The sequence below is a fragment of the Trachypithecus francoisi genome, unplaced genomic scaffold (genome assembly GCF_009764315.1).
Source record: "Trachypithecus francoisi isolate TF-2019V2 unplaced genomic scaffold, Tfra_2.0 Lachesis_group16, whole genome shotgun sequence".
NCBI lineage: Eukaryota > Metazoa > Chordata > Mammalia > Primates > Cercopithecidae > Trachypithecus > Trachypithecus francoisi.
This window is the reverse complement of record NW_022681461.1, coordinates 30,389,798-30,408,466: the sequence shown is the minus strand read 5'-3', so window position 1 is coordinate 30,408,466 and position 18,669 is coordinate 30,389,798. Positions and strand designations below refer to the sequence as shown.

Here is an 18,669-nt window from a genome sequence, read left to right as displayed (position 1 = left end):
ACTTTTTTTTTTTTTTTTTTTTTTTGAGACGAAATCTCACTCTGTCACCCAGACTGGAGTGCAGTGGCATGATCTCGGCTCACTGCAACCTCCACCTCCTGGATTCAAGCGATTCCCTGCCTCAGCCTCCTGAGTAGTTGGGACTACAGGTACGCTCCACCATGCCTGGCTAATTTTTGTATTTTTAGTAGAGACAGGTTTCACCATGTTGACCAGGCTGGTCTCAAACTCCTGACCTCAGGTGATCCACCCACCTCGGCCTCCCAAAGTGCTGGGATGACAGGCGTGAGCCACCGCGCCCAGCCCCTTTTTGTGGATTATACTGAGGACCAAACATACCTGCACTAGCCCACAAATAAACTGCTTTACAGATAATTCCATTTTGCTGGCCATCATAAAGAGGTCAATGATAATGATTTATAGGCAAAATCAAGCTGTAAGGATGCCGTATGAGTGAGGTTTTGTTCAGTTTGGGTGGTTCGACCTGAAGAAATAATATCTGAGGACAAGCTTTGTAGCATCTTGGCTTCGGTGCTGTGGTACATTATCATTATTGCTTGTTAAATGTGGGTAAACTTTTGCAATGAAGATGCCTTTAAAATACATTTGTCCTAAATAGGTCCAGACATCAGCACTTCGTTGCTACATAAAATGTCCTGGACATGTCTTTAGAATCAGGGGGCAAACCACTTTCTCCTCCATGCCCTTTCTTCCTTATATAAACATTAATGTTTAAATATAACCTTAACAAGAAACCATATTTACTTTTTTTTTTTTTTTTTTTTTTGAGACAAGGTCTGGCTCTATGGCCCAGGCTAGAGTACAGTGGTACAATCTCTGCTCACTGCAACTTCTGCCTCCCCAGTTCAAGCCATCCTCCCACCTCAGCCTCCCAAGTAGCTGGGACTACAGGTACATGCCACCACACCTGGCTAATTTTTGTAGAGACAGGGTTTTGCCATGTTGCCCAGGCTGGTCTCAAACTCGTGAGCTCAAGCGATCTGCCTGCCTCGGCCTCCCAAAGTGCTGGGATTATAGGCATGAGCAACCATGCCTGGCCCATATTTACTTTTAAACACTCTACTACGTAACTATGTCAATTAAATACATACTAGTCCAACTAGTACAGGGAATTTTTCTCCTCAAAGGTTTTTCATGTCAAAAGTGCCCAATGGAAATGAAAATGAGAAGGCTCTTTTGTTTTAAGTATCTCCCTTCCCATGGGAACCCATTCAAGGGTGGGGAGCATCTCAGGCTGAGAGAACTCGCTCTTCTCCCTCCCAGGACCGAAGAACCTTTTAAGACTTATTCCTGCACTGGGAGCTCTCTCTGCATCCTTGTCATGTAGAGGCTTTTATTTATTTGCTTATTTACTTTCCCTTCCACATTCATAAGTTTATTGTCTGACCTAAGCAGTCATCTTACCTTTCAAGCACTTTGAAAAATGGAAACAGTCAGAGAAGTGGTTGGTGTGAGCACCACTGAATATTACTGTTTGAAAATTCTCTCTTAAAAAAATCTGAGCAAGAAGTTTGTCATACACAGCACTTCAACAATGTTTTTAAAATGAAAGAAAAAAGCCCTGGTTTTCAATGTTTGCCTCAAACCAGAATGCCATGTTCTCCAAGTAAGAATGAAGGAATGCACGTCTATATTCTGAATGCAAAGCTACTCAATTTAATGAATAGAAGCAATAGTTTTCATGGACTGCGTACTTCCTATGTCAGGTACTGGGCTAAGCACTTTCCTTGCTTCCCACACTCAACTGTACATTGTTGGGAGTTTTCCATTTTTACTTTGTTTTCAATGGGATTCTCCACAAAAATACCTGCTTATCTTGGACTCACTGGTAGATAACTTGGACTATACATGGAAAGCACATTCTCTTACACATAGTAGGCACTCAATAAGTATCTGTTGGATAAATGAATGGATGGAGAGAATTAATTAACTCCATTCTTGAACAAATTATCTGTCTTTCTGAATGTAGCCCTAAAACTTTGCCATTCATATTTCTCAGGAATGTCTCGTTTAATTGATAATTTGATTCCTAACCCATGCATTAGTAAGTCATTTTTACATCAAGTTTCTATTTTTAGAGATCCTCTTTCCACAAGTAGAAATGACATAATCCAAGTTCGTCGTCTTAGTTTATTTTTTTTCTAGAGTCTTTAGCATGCTACATTAACCTGACAAAGCTTAATGTTGTGTTCATTTCACAATACATTTCATGCAGTTCACAGCTGTGATTGGTTTTACATTGACATTACACATGTTTCGATTCAGCCATGTGAAAAGAGTAATTCTTAATGGGGTTTGTCTCTGAAAACTGTCCAAGCTTAAATAAGCATATGAGCAGTTCACTCTATTCTTAAGTGCATCTCTCTTTAAAATGCAAGGATTTTTTAGCATAAGAATATAATGTCCCTGTTTATAGTCCATTTGCAACAGAACCACTTCCTTTAGGTTTCACATATCCTGAGGAATCCACTTTTACAAAATTGCATTCAAGTATATTATTTCATTAACATTCCAGGTTGGGTTTAGGTGCAAGGCTGACCTTCAGCTTTACATCCTCAAATAAATCTTCCATGGACCCAGCCTTCCCAAGACTATTCTTAACATTAGACTCTCTTTTACAATAAACATTCAGCACTAAAGCCACAGAGCAGAGCTATTTGGCATTTTCCAGTGAAGTGCAAGAAGTTAAATAAGTTATGTTTTTATTGCTAATGTATAGAATCAAGCAGTCACTTTGTCAAACAGAAGGAAAGGGCATACACAAGATGTGGCCTCTCCTCAGATGCCTCGGGGACAAAACGCACAGAAAATGTCACCTGACCGCCACCCATCCAGCACCACTTTAAGATGATGTATTGAGTATTCTAGAGTCTGAGGAGTCAGACCTCTCATCATAGTCGTCCTCGGTGTAAATGGACTGCTTTGACACAATTGGACACCCATCATCAGGGATGGAAATCCGAGGGTCTTCCGTGGCGCGGGCAGGAAGGACGGGCGAGCTTCTGAAGACGCTGGTAGAGTTACTGGGGAAAGGACTGACATACTGGGACCTCAGCTGATACTGCTGCTGCAGCGTCATGGTGTTCCACAGGGTGACATCATTGGGCAAAAAGGGGCTCGACTGGTTTCTCGCCAAAGTATTCCTCAGCATCAGCGGGTACCGGGGTGGCTGGGGGAAAGGGTGCTGCAGAGGCACAGCCAAGGGATTGGGGACAACATTACTAGAGTCGGCAGAAAACCTCAAGGTGTCTGGGACTCGAAAGGCTGATCCCACAGACCATTTGGAAGACGAGATGGGGTAGGAGCTCAAGGTATGTTCAAAGATGTGCCCGTTGGAGGGCAACACTAGACTCTCGGGTTCTGCGGAAGTTCGCTCGGCTCCCGTGACTGAGGATCGGCTGGACAGAAGGACTTCCACGGCGCTCACCAGGTCCCCGCCACAGCCCTTGAGGATGAGCTCAAGCACCGTTGGCTTCTGGTTGGGGAATATCTTTTTTAACACTTCAAGCGGCGGTCTGTTGGCTTTCAAGCTGAAGGGCAGAGAAACAGTCCCCGAGGGGCCCTCAATCAGGAGGTGATTCTGCTCCGCGTGATACTTGGGGCTGTCCGGGCGGCTCTCAGGGTTGCCTCCGTTTTTCTGGACAGCGTACCCCCCTTCATCCACGGACACTATCTCAGGGCTCTCAGGGGTGAAGCAGCCCTTACTCTTTGCCACATCTGGGGAACTCCTCTGGTCAGTGTCTTTGTCGCTAAAGACCTCTGTATTGTCTGCCGGGTTGCCGTCTCCAAGTCGTTCTTCAGTCAAAGCTGAAAAACAGAACAGCTGAGTTAATCTTTTCCTGGTGTGCACAAAGAGGAACAGATGTGCTCAGAAGAGACCTGTACACGTGCTTTTTGGAAGAGCAAATGCATCTCAGTGGGTCATAATATACTACAAGCCTTTTTAATTCGGACTGTATCACTGGCAAATGAAACAAAAACCCTGTAAATAAAGATCTAGAAATCAGAGTGGCTTCCTAGAATGCTTTGTGCAAGGAAGTTTGCCTTCAACGTAGAATGGCTACATGAACCTATAACCATCGAAGATGTGGCTTTCATAGCAGTAACAATCTCAATAGACAGCTTTGCGGGCTGTGGGGGGGACTCCTAGAAGAGCAAAGCTCAGGGAGAAACAGGAAAATGAGCTCAGCTTGTCTTCCAGCTCCTCTTCTGCAAATAAGGTCCCCAGCTGTAATCTAGGGACAGCACCATCCAGATACCCACAGGGAATTTTAATATCTAAAATCTGTTTTCCCATAGGTTGATTTTGTGTTAAATATGTCTTATGAACCAATCAGTATGTTTCATCAGGTTACCACGTACAATTGCTAGCTAATTCAACTGCTGAAGTGAAAGATACCTCTATCCATTGAAATCTTTCATAAGAAGCCACTTGAGGGATTGGCAAACTTGGTTGCCAACAACTTGGACTAGGCAAATGAAACCAGCTATGACTTCTGGGTGGCAGGATAAATTGCTGGAGAGGAAAAAAGGAAGTGGCTAGAAAGGGTTTGTGAGACTGCACGGGAGCATTATCCATCAATGAAACAATGCGTCACACCCCACCGCCACGGAGGGCACCAGGCAGATACCTGTGCACGAACTGTCTTGCTGGTAACGTTCATGGAAAGGACTTGAAGATACCTTTTTTTTTTTAAAACCAGTGAAATTTGAAGATACCTTTTTGTATCATATGAAAAGGAGGGGGGAAAAAAAGCTTCCCAAATAAAGCAGAGACTTGCTATAAAGTAAACCAGTAGCAAATTTACCATGTTGACCTAAGGACATTTTTACTTAACGGCTGGTGATATTGCCGGGCTAAGCACACAGAAAAGAATGAGTCAGAGTGGTTTGCTTTGCAGTAGTAAATTCTAACAGGCCATTATAATAAAGAAACATATTTTTTAGTGGCAAGCTATTTGCAAATGGAGTTTTATCCCTTTTTGAAACGCGCACTGGCTGTGGCTACTCAAAGCCAGGGTAACTGATCGAAAGATGAAAATTCGTAAGGAGCCGGTTGTTGAATTGTAAACAATTGCTTTGCCTGTGTTTTCTGCTGCCCTGCCTGAATGGCCTCATTGTTGCCTTCTCTGTGGGTACACCTGATTATGTACTGATAGCCAGCTGGTGAAATTTCATCAAAGCACCTTCTAGAAACCATCTTGTCCTAAGCTTGTTGTTTATTTTGAAAGCCTTAAAGGCCTACTTACTAACATTCTTCTAATACAGGATGTATCTTAAGTGTAACCAAAAAAACAAAACTTTGTGAAATTTCATCAAAACACCTTCTAGAAACCATCTTCTCCTACACTTGTTGTTTATTTTAAAAGCCTTAAAGGCCTACTTATTAACATTCTTCTAATACAGGATGTATCTCAGGTGTAACCAAAAACCAAAACTTTGCCCTTTAACAAGCAATAAATACGTGGCAAACATAAGTAAATACATTTTAAAACACTCTTAAATTACCTCAGTGCAAGTATCAACATAAATCTGATAGGAATTCATACTTATCCCAAATTTACATTTTAATTAAACTGCTTTTTTAATACAAAATATAAGGTTTCCAATGAGAGGTTCATTTGCGTCATATACAATGAAGCCATTTTCTCTCCTACAGCTTCTTAGGATGGGGGACACAGCTTGTACCTCTTGAGTTAATGTGGTATTTGAACTCATGTCCTTGATCCAAGAGAAAAACAGCAACAACAAAGCTTCTATAGATATACTTTATAATCAGCTAGATCTATTTAAACTTTCCTGACTCATGACCCATACATACTTCTCGGCTATTACTCTATTATTAAACATTTGAAAAGTATTAAACACTTGAAAAGTGATGTATATTAATATACTATCACTTTTAGAAATCGGAAAAACAAGTGAAATACTATCCCCATGTAAATATGGACATAAAGTACTTCTTTAAAATACTATGTACTTCTAAACAGTTTCCTTATTTTTTTAACTTTAGCCTAATTATTATTATCAGCACCAAGTATTTATATTTCTGCAAGATACTGGGAGAAACAGAATAAAGGATGAAAAACACCAAGAAGTGTAAGACCCACGCCTCACTTACGGACCTTATCTTCCAGCTGGGGAAGTAAGACACACATGCGGGAGGAAAAGCAAACAGGGCCTGGCAACATTTGCTAAGCCTCAAATATGACACACATCGTATACCAATGTTCACAGCAGTAACATTCACAATAGCCGAAAGGTGAAAGCAACCCAAATGTCCATCAATGCATGAATGTATAAAACGTGGTGTACACACACACATACACACCCAGAGTGGGATATTATTCAGCCTCAGGAATGGAATTCTGAAACATGTAACATGGATGAACCTTGAGAACATTAGGCTAAGTGAAATAAGTCAAACACAAAAGGACAAATACTGTATGACTCTACTTATATTTGATCCCAAGAATAGGGAAATTCAGAGGGAAAGTAGTATGGTGGTCGCCAGGGGCTGGGAGGAAAAGGGAATGGGGAGTTATTGTTTCATGGGTATGGAGTTTCCATCTGGAATGATGAAAAAGTTCTGAAGATGGATGGTGGTGATGGTTGCACATTTTGAATAAACTTAATGCCACTGAATTGTACCCCTGAAAATGGTTAAAATTGTAAATTTTGTTATGTATACCACAATAAAAAAAAAAGAAAAAAATATGCCACACAGTGTCATAGTAATATAGAGAATGAGGAGATTTCTTTAAGCAAGAAAAACAACTAGTCCTTCCTGGGAATAAAGGGTACATAGGCACAGATGGAAAGCTCAAAGCTCAACTTTTTCTTTTTTTGAGACAGAGTCTCACTCTGTCACCCAGGCTGGAGTGCAATGGTGGTCTCGGCTCACTACAACCTCTGCCCCCTGGGTTCAAGTGATTCTCCTGCCTCAGCCTCCTGAGTAGCTGGGACTACAGGTGTGTGCCACCATACCTGGCTAACTTTTCTATTTTTAGTACAGACAGGGTTTCACTATGTTGACCAGGCTGGTCTCGAACTCCTGACCTCGTGATCCACTCACTTCAGCCTCCCAAAGTTCTGGTATTACAGGAGTGAGCCACTATGCCCGGCCAGCTCAACTATTTTTCAAAGAAATATGTGAACCAAATAGCTTTGTGTTTTAAAAGGTACATCCCCCTCCCTGCCCCGCTTTGGATAAGTTTCAAACACTGAAAACATATTAGGAAGTGTTTTCTCAGGTCTGTCAACCAAAATGACTCTTCCACAGTACACTTCTGGCTTCAGGAAAAAAGTGGATCAAACAGCAGAAGGCAAACTGAAAGGGGAATTAGGGAATGAGGTTCTCACTAACCTAATGACTCTACCATTACAAAAATGGAGTCTTTTTTTTTTTTCAACAGAGCAACAGATATACTGTCCCAATCAACTGAATACTTGATACCAGGATTACAAGTCTGACAATACAAAATTCCACTCGTGTACCTATTTTCCTAAGTTCTGCGGAAGAGACGGTAGTGGAATCTTATGTCAGTGCCAGCTTGTTCAGCAACTGTGAACTCTCAGACTGTGAAAGTCACTTTCTCATTTTGTTGTGTAACCCTTTGCCCCTGCTACTGGGACATGCTAGTGCATCATGCACTTCTGGTTACTTGTCAAGGAGTGGTGACAGATTACACTGAAGTCTCCATACTTTCTCCGCAGGTTTCTGTGCTGTCTGGCTATGGCCAAAATATGAGAAAAGCTAACAGGATGTCACAGGAATCAAATCTACAAATTCAGCGTAAACCAACCAGCCACCTGAGCTCAGCACTGTTTATACTGTGTACAAAGGAAAGACAAAGATGATGAAAGAACAACAAGCAGAGCACACCTGTGAGGCTTATGCACCTGAGCCACACACAAAGTCCTGCTAAGGAGTGCTGGGTGAGCCGAATCCCCATCAACATCTAAGGCTGTTGGAGTTTCAAAACTAGGCAAAGGAAGACTAGCGTCTAACTTTGCATCAAGAATAACTCCTCACCAAACAATAATTTCTGAAGGGCAGAATATATAGTCCCTGCAATTTTGTGGCACTGTGGTCTCTAGCACTGGTTGTATTATTGCTCCTAAACTAAATATATTGTAAATTATTCTATTATAAATACAGACTTTCACAGGTAATTATAGAGGGTGAGTTCTGAGCCCAGTGATAAAGTGTAATTTAATAATAGGTACCTCTTTACATCTCCAGATTTTTTCCTAAATAAACTTTACAAATCATTCTAGTTGGTTTAAAACACAAAGGCCTTTTTAGACATAGAACTGTGAAACTGCCAACTAACAAAATAAAATAGGAAATACTCCTGAAACACTTTACCTTCTTTCTTCTTGAGACTGAAACGCTAATTCCTAGAATATTAAGAGTGTATTTCAACTGATAATATTTTTACCCCTAGTAGATGGGTATAGAAAGTCAAAACTATTAAACAGAGAAGAAATCAATTTTATCGAATATTACAAATATTACTGAAAGTGATGCAATATGCTGCTTCTATTGCTAAACATGTAGATATTTTTAAAATCTTACCAAATATTCACTCTTCCGTTTCATATTTCATGGGGTAGAAACACTTACAGCTATCCCTGAAATAAACTCTGTCCTAGGGTAAAGAGGTTTTTAAAAGAAGTAGATATTCAATTAAAAAGAAAAGTTTTTCTATAGATAACAATGCTACCAACTTCAAAATATATATGCCATGACTATAATACCTTTTTTTTTGCTACAAGACTTTTAAATAAGGAGAAAAAATAAACACTTATAAAAGTGCTTTCAATCTAAAATTACAGTTTGAAAATGTAACTTTCTTTAGGGGAGTTTTTCATATGAAAATGCAATTTAGTAAAAGAAAAACGTATCATTTCAAATACTTTGAGGAAGTCTATCACATATGAGAAACAAATATTCTGCTCAAGATGCATAAAAGTGAGAAATCTGGCCGGGCATGGTGGCTTACACCTGTCATCCCAGTACTTCTGGAGGCCGAGGCGGGCAGATCTCGAGGTCAGGAGATCGAGACCATCCTGCCTAACACGGTGAAACCCTGTCTCTACTAAATATACAAAAAAATTAGCCAAGCGTGGTGGCACGTGCCTGTAGTTCCAGCTACTTGGGAGGCTGAGGCAGGAGAATGGTGTGAACCCGGGAGGCAGAGCTTGCAGTGAGCCGAGATCGCGCCACTGCACTCCAGTCTGGGTGACAGAATGAGACTCCGTCTAAAAAAAAAGTGAAAAATCTTTCTGACTTAGATGTCATAGGTTGTATCCATTCTATCCAATTATATCTACAAAAACAAAATAGTTCTTACACACACAATGAAAATACAGAAAAATTGGCAGAGAGGAATATTTCCTAGCTCAAAAGTCACTGGACTCCCCTATCCTTTTGAAATCATGTCATGCATTTTGAAACATAGATTGTCATATCCTCATCTGTTCACTCGAGCTGTGAGGAACACACCTCTAAATAACAGGTCCTTGATGGGTAGTTTTCAAAGCACACAAATCTCATAGCAGCGGCAAGGGAAGGAGCCCAGGCAGGATGGGACTTTTACAGGAGACCATTGCCTAGTCAGAATTCTAACCGTAGACAAACGTTTCACATTTTCTGTTACCTTTATCTCACACTAGAAGTGATGAATCAAAAAAAAAAAAAAAAAAAAAAAAACTGAATAGCTGAAAATCTAAAGAACACCAGGGAATGATCTCAGTCTAAAAACTTTCCTTTTCTTCCTGGGGTGGATTGCCGGGTTGGGGAGGGTTGTGAAAAGTTTAAAAAAAAAAAAAGAGCCATGCTTTGCTTTTTAAAACAATCATCAACAACACTGAATTAATAATGTATGAAGGAATCAGAGTGGTTCCTTGACACTATGTTTTGGGGGAATATTGCTATAGACAGGACTGGGCTGAAGGAAGTATAGTTTGCAACTGTGGACCTCATATATTTTGTAAAAATTTAGTTTTGATCTCTTTCTTGACTCAGAAGGGAATATCTTCCAAGAAGCAGAGAGGAAATTACCTACAAATCTACATGTTTATTTGGTACCTTCCAAAATGTACCTGTCTACTCATCCATCTATTTAACAAATACCCCTAAATGCCTTCCTATGCTCTCATGCACTGTCTTGGGTAAGATTATACAGAGGTGATCAAAGCACTGCCTCTTGACCACAGAGAAGCTTACAGTTTACTGACTAATCTTTTGCAAAATTCCAAGTAAGCTGCAGTTGGTTATATTTTACAGTGAAATACAGCAAATAACTCCAAGGATAGCAGCTGGGCAGACCATAGTGTCTTCACAGGAGGAAATATTGTTTTAAATGCTTACATATAAAGATTATGGGTGCTAGAGATATATACTAAACAAAGTAACAATCAGTGGGAAAAACGTGGAACACTAATTCCAGCTCTGTAAAATTTATATTGGTCTAGTTGTAATCAAGAGATTGGAGATTTTATAAAGAAATGATGTGCTGAGTCTTAAGTTTTTCATAATTATTATTGTTATTTGGTACTTGATTGTACCTTTTATAGCTATTTATACAATAAAATGCAAAAAAAAACAAACAAACAAAAAAACCCATACCTAGTTATTTTAGTTTCCCTTCTGAGAACTGTAGTATGCATTGCTCGGGCAAGGGGATTACTCACTAAGGCAATGTGGGACATAACTGACACAATCACAAGGCAGTGGACCTGTGAGGACCAGCTGTCCTACCACTGCATCCTCCACCTCTGCCATGAGCACCCATGCACAAGCCATCGGAGCCACACAGGACTAGACAAGGGGGTTCAAGGACCTGAGCAGTTAATGGCTAAGGGGCTGCAAAAGGTTTAAAGGGGGAAGAAAGGAAAAAAGCAAGAGGCGAGGAAGAAAGGAAGAGAAAGAAAGAGGAGGAAGGCAGGCAGGCAAATGGCTTTTTACTGGGCTTAGTCCTCCTTCCTATCAGGAAGAAGTGCAACATTTCCAGAAAGGGGCTCTGAGTCCTCCAGGGACTTTGATTTATGAACATTTATTCCTTTTCTCTCTGTAAAGCTGTTAGCAGAAAGTGCTGACTGGCTGCAGCAAAGAATTTCTCATCAATGCTCTTTGATTGTATTTTGCAAACAAAATGCCTGTTGCTTGGTAACATTTCACTTGAGCCTGACCTTCTCCGAAAGTTATTGCTATCAGATTCGATTTACACTGTCCTCCTGTGATTACTGTAATCTTTTAAACCCGGGAGTTCATCCATCAGAGAAAAAGAAAAGTTGGTTGTGTAAGTCAAGAGCACGGCTATCCTCCAGATTTATAACACCAAAGAGTGATTTGGAGGTGGGGAGAGGTTCTTTCCCAGATGGCAGTAGAACTCTGGTTCCTAGACGTGGAACACACTCTCGTTTTTCCTGCCAAACGGTTCCAGATCCACAGGATGGACCCCAGCACCTCCCTGACTCTGCAGAGAAAGAACTAGGAGATGAGCACAGGCAACCCCACCGCCAAGGGGCGCCCTGCGTGGTTACCAGGGCTGGGTGAGGAAGGCCTAGGCCTATGGTTGCCAGATAAAATAATAGGATGTCCAGTTAAGTGGGAACATCAAGTAAACAATGAAGGCTTTCTAGTAAAAGTATGTCCCATGCAATATTGGCATCCTATTTTTTGTTTGCATGATTTTTGCAAAAGCTGGCAACTCACCTCGGGACTCCTTCCTTGGAAAGGACAGGGTAGTGAAGCTCAGGAAGAGCAGAGAGGGAGCAGAGGCCCAAGAGCTGGACGAGGGAGAGGCAAGGGATGTGCCTGTGTCTGGGCGGTTCCTGAGCTGCCTAGTGAGCTGCTTCCTGACGGTGACCAAGGAAGAGCCCTCTCTAGCAGGCGGCAAAGAGCTGGGCTCAACTGCAGCTCCGACCCCCTGGTGCAAGGGGACGGCAGTCCAGTGCAGCCCCAGGGAGGCGCTGCCTCCTATCTTTGCCCCTACTTTGAGCCCACTGTGGCCAGGGTTCCAGTCCTGGGCCAGCTGCCGCAACCCTCCACAACACATGCACACCATCTGCACTGCGTGCAAACCAGCCAGGCCAAGAGCTGGGAAGACCCGTCCCCGGCAGCATCCCAGCCCCAAGAGCCAGCCCTGGGGTGGGGTTTGGAAGAGACCTTAGTGCCTGTATGCATATTCCTTTTTATTTGGTTGGGTTTTGTTTCTTAAAATGCAACTGAGTCAAGACCCTCACCCTCAAATCAAGCCATCTTAAAATGAGACCCTGTTTTTCAATTCACAGGTACACTTCATAAATGGTTTTCAAGTATTTCCTGCTTTTCATTTCCTCCTAGCCAACAGTCAGAGGGCTTCTCATCCTGGCCTGGACGAGTGTTCCCTAACAACCATTGCACTTGCAGGTGCTTCTCTTTGGGGAAAAAAAATTTTTAAAAAAAGGAAGTGGACCTTGCAGGACCCAGTCAAGCTGGAGCAGAAAAGCCCAGAGGCAAGCATAAAGATGCTAGGAGGGGCAGGGCAAGAGGAAAAATAAAATAAAGGCAGTTTTCCAAAATCTCCTTACTTCTCCCCCTATAGTTAATCTTGTTTGCTCCACCCCCATCCCCCAAGAAATAAACAGGAAAGAAGATCCTACTTTCCCATTTGATCCTGCTCTCTTATTCCTAACCAACTATGTTTTCGATTTCTTTTTCCTTTTAAGAGCATTTAAAAGAATGCGTGTACATACTCATTTTGATGGCAGATGGAGACCTAGGAAGAGTCTACAACCATAGATCTTTCTTCTCATTGCACCACAGTCTAAGGTGACCCAGGACACTCCCCTGGAGGAAAAGTTGGGGGTGGGGAAGGGAGTCACAACAAAAGAATGTAACTTTAGCTTTTCACCTTGGCAGTGACCCTTCCCTCAGCTCTTGAGCCCACGTCCTGAAAGTCTGGCTAGGCTGGTTGAAACTGCTGATTCAGATACACTAACAGTTGGAAGATCTTCATGCCTCCTATATTTTCATGGGGAGAAGGAGTGTGAGAAGAACGTAGAGGGAATTTAGGAGAAGAATAAATGAATTAAATAGTGTATGTATATATACACACATATATAGCTTCAATTACAATTTAAATTTAAACTATATATATAGCTTTTAATAGATATATACAGCTTAGTATATATAGATAGCTTAATATGTCTATAGATATATATAGCTTAATATATCTATATATAGATAGCTTAATATATCTATATATAGGTATCTGTCTATATATAGACATATGGCTTAATATATCTATATATAGATATAGATAGCTTAATATAGCTATATATAGCTTAAATCAAAATGTTGGGCTCAATCAAAATCTAATAATTAATTCCAGGTCCATCATAGATGGTAATCAAAGAGCAGGAGAAATCCACATTCAAAAAGAAAAAAGAATACTTCATAACTAGAAGTAAAAACCACTAGAAAATGAAAATTCTCCTTAAAAACACCACACATTGAAAGGGATATTCAACATACTACACTATTAGCTAAAATAACCCCATTCCTTTAAAGAATCTAAAGCAGAATTTGAGAAAAATTTCTTCCAGTTACAAAACTGAGTTTTGATGTGAATATATCACTCCCTAAACTGGGTGGTTTTCCTCCAGTGATTCACAGCAAACATACTCTTCCTTAAGGCATGTGCCATGTGCTTTTCTCAAAGATTTCTAGAGAGGAAAGACTCCATGTGCTTTTGTGTACAAGAAAAAAAATCTCTCTCCACAGCTATGTACTAAAGAGGCCCTTTGTCCTGCAAAAAGACAAACCACATTTTAAAATCAAAGTTCACAAAGTAATAGATCCACACTGCCAGCAGATATTTAAAGATTTCTGATGGTCTGTATACTTAATGCACATGTGGACCTACTATCCCAATAGAGCTTTGCTTACTCTCTGCACTTAGTGAACTACTTATCCAGGAGTAGTTCTGATATGCTTCTAAATAAATATGGAATGCTATACACAAATACATTATCAGAACAACTGCAAAAAGGGTATAATACCTATAGCAGCAGGCAGTCTCCGTGAGCAGTTTTCTTCAACTTAAACCCCAAATGGACTTTATTTCTACAAGCACTGCATAGACTGGATCCACTTGTATGTTTGTCTTCCTAAACAATTATCTATTATTATCCTACCTTTCTCCCCACTCCCTGTCAGAGTGGTGATCGACTTTTTTTTAAAAAAATGGAATTATGGGGTCAAAGCAATTGAAAGAAGAAAACAAAAGTTGTGTACATCAATGTACAAGGTATGGGGGGGTGACCAGCTGGAAACTGAGCCCTTGGTCCCTGATGCCTCAGTCCCCCAAAGTCGTCACTTTGACCTCTCCTTGTGATAAATCCTATTCTCCTTTGCAATTACTTGCTTTCAATTTGGAAGGCTCAGGCTATCCCTGAGTACTCACTAGGAGTAAAACAGAGAGCACAGCTCTGGTTTGTCCAGTTGAAATCCGTTTCCTTTTTCTCTTCTCCCAAAGCATGTATCCTGCTGCCGCTGCCTACTCCGCCTTTCTGCCTGCCCTCACTCCTCCTCCTCCTTTCTCCTCCTCCTCCTCCTCCTCCTCCTGGGGTTGTGTTTTCAGTTTTGTGACTCTTTAGAAATCATGAACTTTAGCTATCCCAAAGAACACTGAAGAACACAGGATGTGAAAGGAATCTCCGTGGACAAAGACCGCAGAACCCAATGCCCTATCACAGGAATGCTGCTGGGCAGGTGGCCACTGCAAAATGCTACCTCTGATATTAACTCCGGCCTCTGCCCTAGTCCCGGGGGAAACAGAACCAGAAAAGCTGGAAACGGAAAAAATTAAGAAAATATATTGGTACAAATCCACTTCTAGAGCTGAGACCAAACTCTTCCTATTTATTCAAACCTACGGGAGACAAAAAAAAAAACCTTTTTCTCCTCCCTCCCCTTCGTCTGTGGCAACTCCATTAAATATAAAAAGATGAGAGACAAAAGAGAGACAACTGGCGAGCATTCCTGAGAAATGTTTATATGCTAACTTGGATTAAATATCCACAAAATCCAAGTTCAGCAAACTCTCTTCAGGCTTGAAAATTCCCAGCTCTACTCTCACACAGGCTGTTCTCAGAGCTTCAGGCCTGGAAAGCATTGCTGAAAGGGCAGCAGAACTCCACCTGCCAGTCACCCGTGACTCATCACAAAACAGGTGAGTCCACCTCACTTCCTCAGCTCCACAGGATCCAGACAAAGCAGTCCTGGGCTCCTGAAAGCCTTTCTCCAGAAGCTAGGGGTACCGTCTTTAGGGAGCTGGCAGGTCAGTGTAAGTACCAGTTTTGCCACGGTACTACCTGCAGGAGGGCTCTGGACCTTCCCACTCCTAATTCCAGCATGCCCCCTTCCGGGAGAAGGTGGGCTGTGTTCCTTTGTACACTTGCCCCAGTTAAGGAGAAACACCAAACATATGTCTACTGTATTCCAAGAGCCATCAAAACAGCTCTTGCGCTGGGCAGAACCGCAAGCCAGAAATTCCCCAGGAAGAGAGAGACTAAGAGACTCAGCTCAGGCCTGCCAAGCTCAGGAGGCCTGGATGGAAACGGATGGGTGGTGGGGGATCAGATTTTGTTTTTTTATTTCTTTAAACCATGAAGACAGCTGAGGGCGGCCTGGGTAACAATGTTAAATGATCTAGGAGGTTCTGCAAAGGAGTGAATTCTGGGCCCACCAGATTCATGGTCCCGCTATCAGCTCAGGAGCCTTTCGGGACCTTTTTACTGTCATTGCTAAATGGAACTTATTTCACCAGTTACAAGAGTCTGGAGGCCACGGAGCAAAGCTAGAAAGGTCAGGGTTCTGAGAGCTGGATACTTGCCCTCACGCAAATTTTCCTGGGCCCTGGGCCGGGCCAGGCCGGTCTAGAAGCACAACCATCTAGGAGTGGTGGGCTTTGGCGCCTTCCCTACACCTACCTACCCATTCCAACTCCCGAATGGCGAGGACCTCTAAAGCCTGCAGCCAGGAAAACCCGACCCCACCGTGGTGAGTGTGCGCGCCTGGGTTTTAATTTGGTCCTGTCTCAACTCCGTTGTCTCCCTGCTCAATCTGACACGTTCCGAGCCCTTTAATCTGGGAAGGCACCTGGCGATCCTGACGCACAGTCCCGTCGTTTGGCTCCCCGGAGGCGCCTTCCCTGCGGGCGCGAGTGCTACTCGCGCTGGGTCCGGACTCAGCCGGCTTCTCCCGGGAGAGGAAGCCCCGGCCTGGCGGAGAGTGGGAAGGAAAGCCCTGCCAGGCCCACTTCCCAAAACTTTGCCTCCAGGCCTCCCAAGTGGAGCTGCAGCAGACACTCCGAAGTTCGTCCACGCGCCCCGCCAAACTCCCGCACCTCAGACACTCTTACCTGGCTTGGCGAGCTGCGCCTGCAGAGTCCCGGGCTGCGGCTCAGCGGTCCAGCGCAGCGTGGCGGCCGCGGCCAACTCGGCAGCAGGGCGCGGCGGCTGCGGTTGAGACGGCTGAGAGGCCGGCGGCGGCTGCGGGGCGGCGGCGGCGTCCCCAGGCGGCGGCGGCCCTGGGAGAGCGCGCAGCGAGTCTGGGATGAGGCTCTCCAGGCTCTCGTTGGCCTGCTGCCGGCGCAGCGCCACCTGCGCAGCCATGACCCGCTGCCGCTCGATGATGAGGATGCACTTTTCGCAGGTGCAGTCCTTGAAGCGGCAGTAACGCTTGTGGCCCTTGAGCCAGGACAGTACGCCGTGGTTGCGGCAGCGCGCGCACTTGGGCGTGCGCTGCAGGGGTGCCCGCGGCGGCTGCGACACCGGGCCGCCCATGTACAGATAGGGGGAGCCGTAGCCGTTCATGCCCCGGGCTCCCGGATGAGTTGGCGGGCTGGCGGCGGGAGCGGGCCAGGGACCGCTGGACGGCGGGGCTGCGAGACCCGCTCAGGGGCGGCCTCCGGGCGGCGCGGCCCTTGATCCCGCCGCCCCGCTGGTCGTGTGTGCTCCGGGGCGACTGGAGATGCCGCAGCCCTCTCTCCAGCTCCCTTCACGCTCACAGCTCGGCCTCCCAGCTCACGCCCAGCCAACCCCGACGCGGGCCGCTGCCTTGGGCGCACAGCTGGGTCTGCACGTCCTTCTTTGCGGAGGCGCTGCGGCGGCTGCAAGGAGCCGGCGAGAGCTCTGATTAAGGTCTGAGCCAGCTCTTCTGCAGCTCTCTCGCGCGCTGGCCGGACCCAACTCCTCCTCCGCCGCCCTCCCCCAACCCCTCCTCCTTCCCACCGCCACCCCCACCCCTGGGGTCCCTGTCTCCTTGCACTCCCCCCTAACGCCTTCCTCCTTCTTTGCGCCCCTCGGGTGCCTGCACTTCACCTTCCTTGCCACCTGCAGCCAGGCCACTCTCGCGGGGGCGCTCACGGCCCCCTCCTCCAAGCCCTCTCCGCTACCCGAGCCCGCAGCGGGAGACTGCGGCGCTCCAGAACGCGGCGATGCTCGCGGGGCGGAGAAGGGGAGGACCTGCGGGAGTGAGGGCGGGGGTGCCTGTAAGCGAGTGAGGTGGCCGCTCCCCTTCTCTATCTTCTCCTCCCTCCAGTCCAGATCTGGCCGCGTTTTTCCGAGCCCAAGGCCGCTTTTATCCCGACATTTGGCCGCAGAAGCTCAGCTCCGGGAGAACTCGAACCTACGAGAGTGTTGCGGGTGCACCCCGGACCTGGGTGGAGGTTAGGATAGGGGAGTGGAGTACTGTTGGTTTAGGAAAGTTAGGTTCTTTTCGTAATTTCCTTTTAGAACGTATTTTTTTTTCTCTTTTGTTGCTTTAGAAGAAAATGGTTTTGGAGATCTGTAGGCCCAAGGATGACAACCCATTTTGCAGGCGAATTTTACTTTTCTACCCTCTTATGTTTTAATATAAAACAGTATCCTGAAAGGTCAGGGACGTACGTGTTCCCGTAAAGGATTTGTTAAGCGCCGGGTATAAACTTTCAAGAGGCAGACGCAAAAGCCACATTAGCGCCCCCAAAGTTACCGATATCCTCTTTCCTCTCTCCCAGCAGCCACTGGAAGCAAACGGAGGTCTTGCGCCAGCCACTCGATTCAAATCCCCACGGATTCTGTGATTTAGTTATGGATATGGGATGGGGACACTTTTTCACCTTCTTAACCCATAGACCCCAGTCATAGATGTCTTGGGGGAGAGAGTCCTTGCACAAGATGACAGCAGAAAACTTTGATTATTTGCGTGTTACCATTCCCTCAGGAGTGGTAGGTTTGGCCTAGTGCAGGCTATCGCTATATATGCACGAGGAAGGCCCTCCCGGCTCGCACCTCCCCCCTGCCCATAGGCAAACAAACAAAAACCAAAAAAAAAAAAAAAAAAAAAACAGGTGGCTACACTGCAGGGCAGCACAATAAGTCTATGCGAAGCGGGGCAGTTCCAGAGCCTTCGCTGGATACGCTTCTGAGAGTGTGCACCAAGCTCATCTTCTGGTGGGGAATCGAATGCTAGATGAGAGCAGGCAAGTCCGCTGCAATGCCCGACCCCTCGTGGGCACAGAGGCCCTTGTCCCCTCAGGGAGGCCGCTTTTCTCTGTACTGACCTGGAAGTAAGCAAGCAACCTGAAAATGTTCCTCTGGTGTTTGCTG

The 18,669-nt window shown here is 44.6% G+C and overlaps 1 protein-coding gene across 1 annotated transcript; it reads right to left on the bottom strand.

The window, feature by feature from the left end:
* Window positions 1–2,137: 2,137 nt before the first annotated feature.
* Window positions 2,138–16,939, bottom strand: DMRT3 (doublesex and mab-3 related transcription factor 3). The gene is made up of 2 exons (XM_033238740.1): window positions 16,440–16,939; window positions 2,138–3,828 (listed from the first exon to the last, which is right to left on the bottom strand). The coding sequence occupies exons 1-2, from the start codon at window positions 16,891–16,893 to the stop codon at window positions 2,864–2,866; spliced, it is 1,419 nt and encodes a 472-aa protein (XP_033094631.1). The 5' UTR covers window positions 16,894–16,939; the 3' UTR covers window positions 2,138–2,863.
* Window positions 16,940–18,669: the final 1,730 nt, after the last annotated feature.

Bases quoted from the DNA above. Each gene is read 5' to 3' on its own strand.
- DMRT3 (XM_033238740.1), bottom strand. From the start codon at position 16,893: ATGAACGGCTACGGCTCCCCCTATCTGTACATGGGCGGCCCGGTGTCG. The intron at 3,829-16,439 runs GTAAGAGTGTCT...TCTGTTTTTCAG, and splicing joins GGCGCAGCTCGCCAAGCCAG to CTTTGACTGAAGAACGACTT.